Source organism: Callorhinchus milii, unplaced genomic scaffold (assembly GCF_018977255.1).
Source record: "Callorhinchus milii isolate IMCB2004 unplaced genomic scaffold, IMCB_Cmil_1.0 Scaffold1, whole genome shotgun sequence".
Classification (NCBI taxonomy): domain Eukaryota; kingdom Metazoa; phylum Chordata; class Chondrichthyes; order Chimaeriformes; family Callorhinchidae; genus Callorhinchus; species Callorhinchus milii.
Genome location: NW_024704742.1, coordinates 31,545,396 through 31,554,820, shown reverse-complemented (window position 1 = coordinate 31,554,820; position 9,425 = coordinate 31,545,396). Strand labels below are relative to the sequence as shown.

At 39.7% G+C, this 9,425-nt stretch overlaps 1 protein-coding gene across 1 annotated transcript; it reads left to right on the top strand.

The window, feature by feature from the left end:
• Window positions 1–4,736: 4,736 nt before the first annotated feature.
• On the top strand, window positions 4,737–8,552 carry LOC103187953 (myosin light chain 5). The gene is made up of 7 exons (XM_007907705.2): window positions 4,737–4,823; window positions 4,923–5,030; window positions 5,942–6,017; window positions 6,728–6,832; window positions 6,925–7,003; window positions 7,485–7,533; window positions 8,349–8,552. Exons 1-7 carry the CDS (start codon window positions 4,821–4,823, stop codon window positions 8,448–8,450), a joined length of 522 nt encoding a protein of 173 aa, XP_007905896.1. The 5' UTR covers window positions 4,737–4,820; the 3' UTR covers window positions 8,451–8,552.
• The last annotated feature ends 873 nt before the right edge of the window (window positions 8,553–9,425 follow it).

Below are 9,425 nucleotides of genomic sequence, written 5' to 3'. Positions count from 1 at the left end.
CACGTCTTCGAGATGTCTCAAAGCACTTCACAGAATATACTGTAAAGTGAATTGACTATATTTTATTTTGTGGGTGAAATGCGGCAGCCAATTGCGCACAGCAGTGTCCCACAAACAGTTGTGGATTGAGGTGACCAATTTATTATTTTTTTTTGAAGGAATTAAGATCAAGAGAAATATGGTTGAAGATGGGCAAAGGAAGGACTGAGTAAGCGTGATTGGAGAAGAGCACATTAATAGCATAACAGCAGAGAATGTGGGGACTAAACCAGGTAGTTTTGCCTTGCCCGCACCACATTGCTTGCTCCAATCCATGCTGTTTTAATTGCTGAACCTATTTCTTACTGAATCCTATTTCTTTCCCATATCGGCTTCTTGCATCCACAATATCCTCATTGAGATAAGACAGCAAAGCTTGTAGACAACCTCAATAATGCAGGAAACAGTGCTGCACTGTTAACTCGCTATTAGATGGTCTTGAGAAAATAGGGATGGTTTTTCGTTTCCCACCCACCAGTGTACTTGGAGTATGAATACTAAAGCAACTCTTGGGGCATTTCATCAGTGTTGTTTGCCTCATGTTTTAAAGCATATTTTGTGATAGCTCTGTGCTTTTCATTACATAGAACACGTTAGAAAGCAGGTATATATTTCACCATCAAGCTCTGAATTACATGTTTAAGCCAACCTATTAGTTAACTACAGCACTAAATCATTGTAGATAGCGATGCTGCATAATGAGTTGGACAAATCATTTAAAAAAATACACAGTAACATTGAAACTGTCAGCAGTGACTGAATCTGTCAAGAGATAAGTGCATTTCAGAAAAAAATATATTTTGCAGGGGGGATTTTGAACTCAAGAGTTTGGGCCAAATATAATCATTAAGCTCAGTCAGCCCTGCTGGGAATCAATGGTGATGGCTCAGCTGTCCGTGTAAATAGAACTCCTCCTTTGCATTGAGTGATATTCTCTCTGGGATGTAATCAGCCCATCAGGATCTACTTTTAGCTTTTGCAGTTGGACACTCCCATCATTCTCTGTGCTTCGCCAAGTTATACAGATTTTGAAAGTGCTTCTCAGTGAAACACTTTTCTGCATGGCTTACTAAGTCTGTCATTCTTTAAATATTTTACACAGCAATGTCCCACAAAGAACAACGTAGCAAGTGATGCATTTTATCACTGTGGTTGATGGCTAGAACAGCAGAAGAAACACTTTTTGATTAGTGCCATCGTATCTTTAACAAAATACACAGTCACTACACATTATATTAAATCCTGTAAAACACTTTGAGACATCCTTCTGATGTCAAAGGCTGTATATCAAATGCAAGGAATTTGAATTTAATTTAAAGTCTGATGCGGGACTTAAACTCCCAATCTTCTGACTCAGAAGCATGAGTGCCACAAAATGATTTGAAGATCAGGACAATTCAGCTTAAGACTATCTCAAGTTTCATAATACCCTGCGAACATAATACTGATTGTAAATTGATTCACAGAGAAGTATGCTCAAAAATCAGAGTGCCTTCTTCCATTTAAGACAGCTTATCCAGTTTGCCTTTTCAAAGTTGGCCTCGTCCCTAGGAAGGGAATGTTATTCAAGATTTGGATTCAAACTCAGGTATTCTAGTTAAACGGTAGAGGCCTGAAATTTCACTTCCTGCCTGTGAAACTAATAATTTAAAAAAAAATCTTGCAGAATAGAAAAATTCTTAATTGCAGCCTTAATTAGGAACCTGGATGACACAGGTTTCGTTACCAGCAGGATTAAATATTTATAAATCCATTTTGAATCATTCAATACTGCCTTTTCAATTCCATTTGCTCATGGTGATGAATGTGTGCCAATATGAAACACTTTCGACTCTCCTCTCCACAGACATATGTCCACTCTCTTACATGCGACAGAACTGCAATACCGATAGAGATTCAGGACCCAAATTCAACTCGGATGCCTTAAGGGAAACAGATTTGGGGGCAGATTTTTTTTAAAAAAGCTGTTTCTTATACAGTATATATTTTTTATGCATGTTTGTATGTATATATAATATATATGAGCCAGGGTGAACTACTGAACTTTGGAAATCATATCATATTAAATATATTATCTATATGTTATTTTGCAGTAGTTTTGCAAAGTTGTGTTATCTTTACACAGGACAACTTGAATAAGGAAGATTAGGATTTAGTCTTCGGAATTTCCAATCTGTGCTCCCAAAAGTAACAAACAGTTGCTGGAAGGATGGATATTTTTATGTATTACAGGGTTTATGACAAAATGATGAATCAAGATTACTTTTTGTGTGTGTTTGCGATGCCTCAGTTGCTTGTCTAATTCAATTCTGGTCTTTCTGCCTGAACAGGCCAGGGCACCAAATTGCATTCAGGAGAGAAATCCTCTGCTTCCATTGCAAGCACTGAGGGTATCTCGAATTCACTTCAGGATGCACTGCCCATGAACGGAATTCATTGTGAGGGGGTTAAGTACTCAGGTGGAATCACAGCAGTCGAAAGTGCACCATCAATCATTCATTCTTAGCTGAATCTTGGACATCCACATTCTCTTGAGTGACAGACAGCAGAATTAAAGTTTTGGATAAAAGAAATGTCACAACAAACGAGTGCAGTGGCAGGGAAACAAGTTGTGGTAAATGGAAAGTTCAAAAATCTTGGATGTTCAAAGTCTTAACAGGTAAACTCATTAACAGAAAGTAAACAAAGATTAAGAGTATCTCGTGGGCTGTAATACAATTTTGGGATTTTGATGACACTATAAAGCTTGAGATTTGCTTCTGTTGCAAAGCTTTGGACATGTTATGTTCTCGGTTATTTTTTATTGCCTGTTGCAACAAAGAAGAAAATATTGGTTGCCTGTAATCTCTTGCAAACAAGAGGCCCCGGATTCGATTCCTGGGTAGGACAAAACCATAGGCAAGTTTACTTACTCCACACATCTGTTTACTTAGCATTAAGTAGGAATCCAGTTGTTAATCGATTGATGGATCACTTTCTTTGGGAATAATCCCTCCAAAATTTTTTACAATTTGGTCATTCAATCCACAACTCAGACTGATGTAGGACACTGCTGTGCACAATTGGCTGGCGTGTTTAGCCCACCAAATGCACAGTTATTCCACTTTACAATTTATTCTGTTAAGCATTTTGAAATTTCTCAATGACATGATAAGGCTTTATATAAAACGAAAGAATTATTATTATTATTAAGTCCCAATGTGTGACTTGACGCCACAACCTTCTGATTCATAGGCAAGAGTGTTACCAACTAAATCAGGCTGACATATAATAACATATGTAATCATTAAGGGTCTAGCCTTTCTCTGTTTAAAGAGAGGTAAGGCAAGGTTGTCCACTGTCATTCAACCTGTTCAATTTAAATAGCATAGAGTAATATAGAGAAGGACATAGAGTGTCTGTGACAAGAGAATTGCAGTGCTTCTGCTTGCAGATGAGATTGTGATCTTTATGGACTTGCCCAGGAACCTTGTGCACTGCACTCACCATTTTGAATACCAGCTCATTGATGGTACATGGTGGTGATATCCCCAAATGGGTTATTATAGCTCTGCACAACTTGAGGAGAAGGGTGCTCCTCGAAAGAATAGATTGGAAGAGCAAACTGGTCATTCTCACTTCTTTTTAATGATAGCAAAATCCTAACGCTCGTGCTTTACAAAATGTTTATCTGAACAGTACTCCATCACAGTTTGGAGCTCTTAGGCATGCAACAGAAGCAATTCCTTTGGCTTATATTCGACATCCAGGACCGAGCTGTGAAATGGATTTGTGGGACCTCTAGATCATCAAGGAGGCTGGCACATCACATGTTGTCCTTCTTAGGTCCAGGTTGAAGGAAGATGGTGTTCATAAAGCTGACAGGGAAACTGTAAGCCTTGAGTTGATAGCTAAGGGAAGGTATTTTTTTCACCCAAAATTTATACACGCGTTTCATCATATTGGTCATTTACAGAGAGTGAGATGATGTTGTTTAATATTTTCATCGAACAAATGCTTCAGCTTACCCAGACTATTTACTGTCTATTTTCACTACAATGTTCCACGTCTCCCACAGTGGAATGGTTATTTGTTACAAATTCAAAATACACATTGACTGAAATTTTCATCATATACCCAATAGTGCAAATGTTTTCGCAACAATTCAACAGATTTTTTTAAGGCAATTTGGACATTGTCCTTAAAAGTAAGCTTTTAACTGAAAATGTATTAAGTGATTGTCATTTAAATTAAATTACAGAGTCAATCCACTTTACATTCTGTGAAGTGCTTTGCGACGTCTCAATGACATGATAAAGCGCTATATCAAGTGCAAGGATTATTATCTTTTTCAGATGGACATTAGCTAAAAAATGTTTAACGTTTAACTTATTTAGATCCAAAGGTGGGCTATGAAGTTCAGTTTGTAGTGACAAGGTTCCTGTCAAAACGATGTCCGACTCTAACTTGCTAACTTCTTTGAGCGTTAAGTCATCCCCTGTGGAATTAATTAAATTTAGTCTGAAATATCAGAACAGGTTTGCATCATGTGCTGATCCTTTAAAAGGTTTCAAAATATAAACGGTGGTCACTGGAGACCCATTTGCCGTCTGGCTCAATGTTTCCATGTAAGGAGTACTTTTCGACCAGCTGGTAGCTGCTTGCGAGATGCACCGTTCTCCCCAGGGTGACTGGGCACCACTCAAACTACAGCCTGGCATTTTGTCCCCCCATCCTACAGCCTTCCCAGCTATATAAACCACAGCCCTGGGACACATAGCAACACAGGGGCACAGGCAAGCATGGTGAGTTCAGAGTGATGGAAGTCAGGTTGCTTTGGCTGCAGTCGGTCAGAATGGATTGATCTCTGACTCTGTGATTTCTTCATTTTATTTGCACTCCAGGCCAGCAGAAAGACCAAAAAGAAGGAGGGAGGCGCCAAGCGAGCCCAGAGAGCTTCGTCCAATGTGTTCTCCAGCTTTGAGCAAACTCAGATCCAGGAATTCAAAGAAGTAAAGCAACTGTTTCTAGATGATGAGTGATCTAAAATGTATGTGTGTGAGAGAGGGAGAGAGACAGACAGGAAGTAAATATAATTATAATAATCTTTGTATTTGACATAGCGCCTTATCATGTCGTCGAGACCTCTCAAAGTGCTTCACAGGATATATATATTGTTAAGTGGGATATATCCTGTGAATGTCCCACAGACAGCCATGAGTGAGAAAGACAGAAAGACAGAGAGAGAGAGTGTCAAGAGAAAAAAAGGAAAACAAGAGAGGAGGTGAAATGAAGAGCAGGAGGGCAAATGGTGATTAAAGGACTGAATGATGTCAAATGTCAAAACCTGAGAGGGAAGAAGATCATTAAATAGAGAAGAGAAAATTCTGCTGTTTGAAAAATCCTGATGCACACCGCCTTTTAGTTTAATGCAGTTCTTTTTCAACAGCTGCCCAATTTCGTTACCAAACAAGCTGACATTCTTGGTGTTCAGGGTAGTTAGTTTCTTATTTGTGGAGCTGTCAACACCGCCTCAAATACGGACAATAAATTGCAGAAACTGTCGACATACATAGTAAATTTACCTTTTTAACGATCTGAATATGTGTTATTGTTACTGCTTCATTGTTACTGGTTGTTACAATTCTTACGGTTTTATCTTGGTAAAATATAGCCTACTGTTTAAATAGATTTGCTTTTTTATTATGTTGGTTAAAAAATATCGATAATTTGTTAATATATTCCATATGAATTGAAGGAATCTTCCACCAAACTAAATTATAAAGAAGCAGACAGTTTTGCAGTGCAGTGTTTGATCAGAGACAGCAGAATAACTATGAGACTTAAATGTGAAGTGTTATTCCATATCCAGCGGGTGTTTCTAAACCTGTTGGGTTTTTATTCCCATTTTCTTTCTCTTCAGGCTTTCACATTGATTGACCAGAACAGAGATGGTTTCATTGACAAGGAGGATTTGAAAGATACTTATGCCTCCCTGGGTAAATGCTGCTTCAGATCAGCAATAAATAATAATAATAATTGTGTGTGCATTTGGTGTGACGACTGTAATATGAGGAATATCTCAAAGGGCTTCACAGAGTATCTATAAGTTAAAAGTTTCTGTAAAGTAAATTGAGAACAATGTTTATGCCAATTCCTGTGTACAGATACTGTAGACGGGAGCAACACTTATAATTTTAATTTTATAACAAAGGGATTACTACCCCCGGAAAGCGATCCGCCAATCAGCTAACAACCGGGGTCCTACTTACTGCTCGGTAAACAGAGGCGTGTGGAGTAAGGAAACTTACCCATGGTTTTGCACTGCCCGGGAATCGAAATCGAGTCATCTCGGTTTGGAGGCGAGTGCTCAAACCAAGACGCTAAAGGACTCCACTTGTGCAAAACATATAAAGGAGGCACTGAATTTACTGAGGTAGTGGGTCCACATAACAATGAAGCTCTTGGGTGAATATTTTGATGTTCAGTACTACTGGTATCCAAAATAGCATTGCTTTATTTCCACCATCCTGATAAACCGGCCTATCCTCCCTTGAGTTAAGCCTTTTTTAAAAATGTTATTTCACTTTTCTCTTCCATTTCAGTTGAGTGTAATTTCTGAAATTATGGAGATGCAAACAGGAATTGTCTTGCTCTGCGCTCTTTCTCTACTTCCAGAACGACCAAAAGTATTTCTGTTCTTTTTTAGGCAAACTCAACGTAAAAGATGACGAGCTGGAATCGATGTTGCAAGAAGCTACGGGACCGATCAACTTTACCATGTTTTTAAATCTATTTGGAGCGAAGCTACATGGTTCGTCTGTTTGTTGCTTCACAGTGATTAAACCTCTCCCATCCCTGGATCCGGATCCCTTTAACCTTGTGGTCGTCTTATTATTGATACAGGTTCCGATCCAGAAGAAGTGCTGATAAACGCATTCAAAATGTTTGACCCCGAAGCCAAAGGAAACATCAACAAAGAAGAGTATGTGCCCCTCTCACTTCACTCCGTGTTGGCTATTCTTCTAAATCCTTGTCCTTAACTTTTAAGCCCTCCATGGTCTTGCTCCTCCCTACCTCAGTGACCTATTGAACAACCTGTCCGCTCCCTTCGCTTTCCAGGGACTGGCCTGCTCCACATTCCCTGCCCTGCTGACTCCACTATCGGTGGTCGGGCCTTCAGCCTTTCTGCCCCCACCCTCTGCCCCTCCGCCTCACCCCCTCCCTTGCCTCCTTCAACGTCCATCTCAAGACCTTTCTTTTCGACTGTGCCTTCAGTCATCCTTCCTCCTCCACCCTGCTTGCCCTCCACCCCTCTCTGATACCAAACCTCAGCTCGAGTACAAACCCCCCATTGTCCAGCACCTTTGCTCGTCCTCTATGCGAAAAGCTCTATATCAATATAATTTGTTCTTGTTGTTTGCAATGCTCAGTTTTTGAATGTCACCTTCCCATTTTATCTATAGGTTAAAACGCTCGCTAATGACACAAGCCGACAGGTTTACTGCAGAAGAGGTTTGTACGCACCCCGATTCCTTCATTTTTTTTTTGAAAATACACGTTTATCTCTGTAGGTCACCAACCAAGAGCAATTTGCTCTCCGTGCCCCTTTCTATTGTGCACTATGCATCTGTTAGCAAAGGCTGTGGCAGCACAGCTCATCTGCTGATAAGCAGTTCCATTCAACTGCAGGACACATCAATACGCACCTACACTGGAAGTTTTGTATCTAGAAGCATTTATGTTGGGATTTTGCATTGGCTTAAGTATAAAAGCATAAATGTTCTAGAAATGTGGTAGAAATTCCATCTGGATCTAGACTGACTTAGCGTTTCAGAATATTCAGAAGTTGAGAAAAATTCTTACCTACGGCCTTCATTTTGATGCCAATGTTTTTGTAAGTTCTTTTAAGAACTAGGGGAAAACAGTTTCAATAATAAGCCTGAATGCAACACTTTATCAATGTCTGCATGCTCTGAAGGGCAAAGAAAATAGAACAATAATAATAATTTCATGTGATTATATCATTGAGACGTCTCAAAGTACTTCACAGGATATGCTGTAAACTGCTGTAAACTGTACTGAACTGTACTGCGTATTTCAGTAAATACTCAGGAGGAATTTCTCCACAAATATTATTGGCTGCTGGGACCTGGGGGGGACCTGAGCAGAAGGATTAGGTTTGAATAGAAGCAAAGTGATGTTGAAGAATATCGTGTAGCTTTGCTTTGTAGACTTTAGAGTTTAGGAAGTTTCTGTGTGGAGCTTTCTCCCGGGAGATAGTCTATATTGTAATGCCTCCCCCACTTCCTTTATTCCATGTTCTGCAGGTTGACCAGATGTACCAATCCTCCCCGATAGATTCAGCTGGTAATCTGGACTACAAATCTCTCTGCTACATCATCACACACGGTGAAGAAAAGGAAGAGTAAACAAAGTCACCTCCACTTCCTCGACCCCTGGCATTGCTATATTGTTTCCACCACCAGCTTGCATCAACAGTGAATAAACCAAAATGTGAACAGTGAATAAGCAAAAATGTGTCTTTAGTTTCTGTCTTCAGTGACCAGTTCCATAGTCTGTTTATAATAATAATCCTTGCTCTTGATATAGTGCCTTATCACGTCGTTGAGACATCTCAAAGCGCTTGAGAGAATATATTGTAAAGTAGATTGACTGTATTTTGCGGGCGAAACGCGGCAGCCTCTTGCACGTAACAATGTCCCACCAACAGCCGTGAAGTGAGTGACCAAGTTTATTTGGGGGATTGTTGGTCAGGACACCGGGAGAAACTCCCTTCTCTTTTCCAATAGTGCCATGAGATCTTTAACATCTACCTGAACAGACAGACGGGATCTCAGTTTAACATCTCATCCGAGAGACAGCATCTCTGACAACGCAACTCCCCCCCAGAACTGCATTGGAGTGTCATTTTAAACGCTGTGATAAGGCGATAGGCAGAGATTATTTTTGAGGCACACCAGATTAGAGGCTGGATCTCACTAGCCAATACTCCCAATGGATTTGCGTCTCAAGCCAAGATGTAGAGTGAGTTCTGGTCTGTTCAAAACTCCCAGTGTTAATGTGTTAGTTTGGAACATTCAGTGTTGGATATTTGGCAGAATCAGCATCTGAATTCAACATCCATTTCCCACACTAAGTGGGCTATTAGACAGTACTAAATTATAAGAGCCGAAAGGCGGGGATCACTCGCCTGTTCTGAATTATATCTACCATCACCATTTGCCATTGCAATTACTCACTTCACTCCTTAAAGGGGCAGGTCATGAAAGTAAAGTGTCTTGCAAGTGCTATAAATACCGGAGAGTATTATGATGTAATGAAATCTGCTCGTATCAATTTATTCTTTTACAATAATGTTTATTGCAAAAAAGAGTTTAATAAAA

Coding starts and splice junctions, on each gene's coding strand:
- LOC103187953 (XM_007907705.2), top strand. Junction 6,018..6,727: donor AGATACTTATGCCTCCCTGG/GTAAATGCTGCT, acceptor GTTCTTTTTTAG/GCAAACTCAACGTAAAAGAT. Junction 6,833..6,924: donor ATTTGGAGCGAAGCTACATG/GTTCGTCTGTTT, acceptor TTATTGATACAG/GTTCCGATCCAGAAGAAGTG.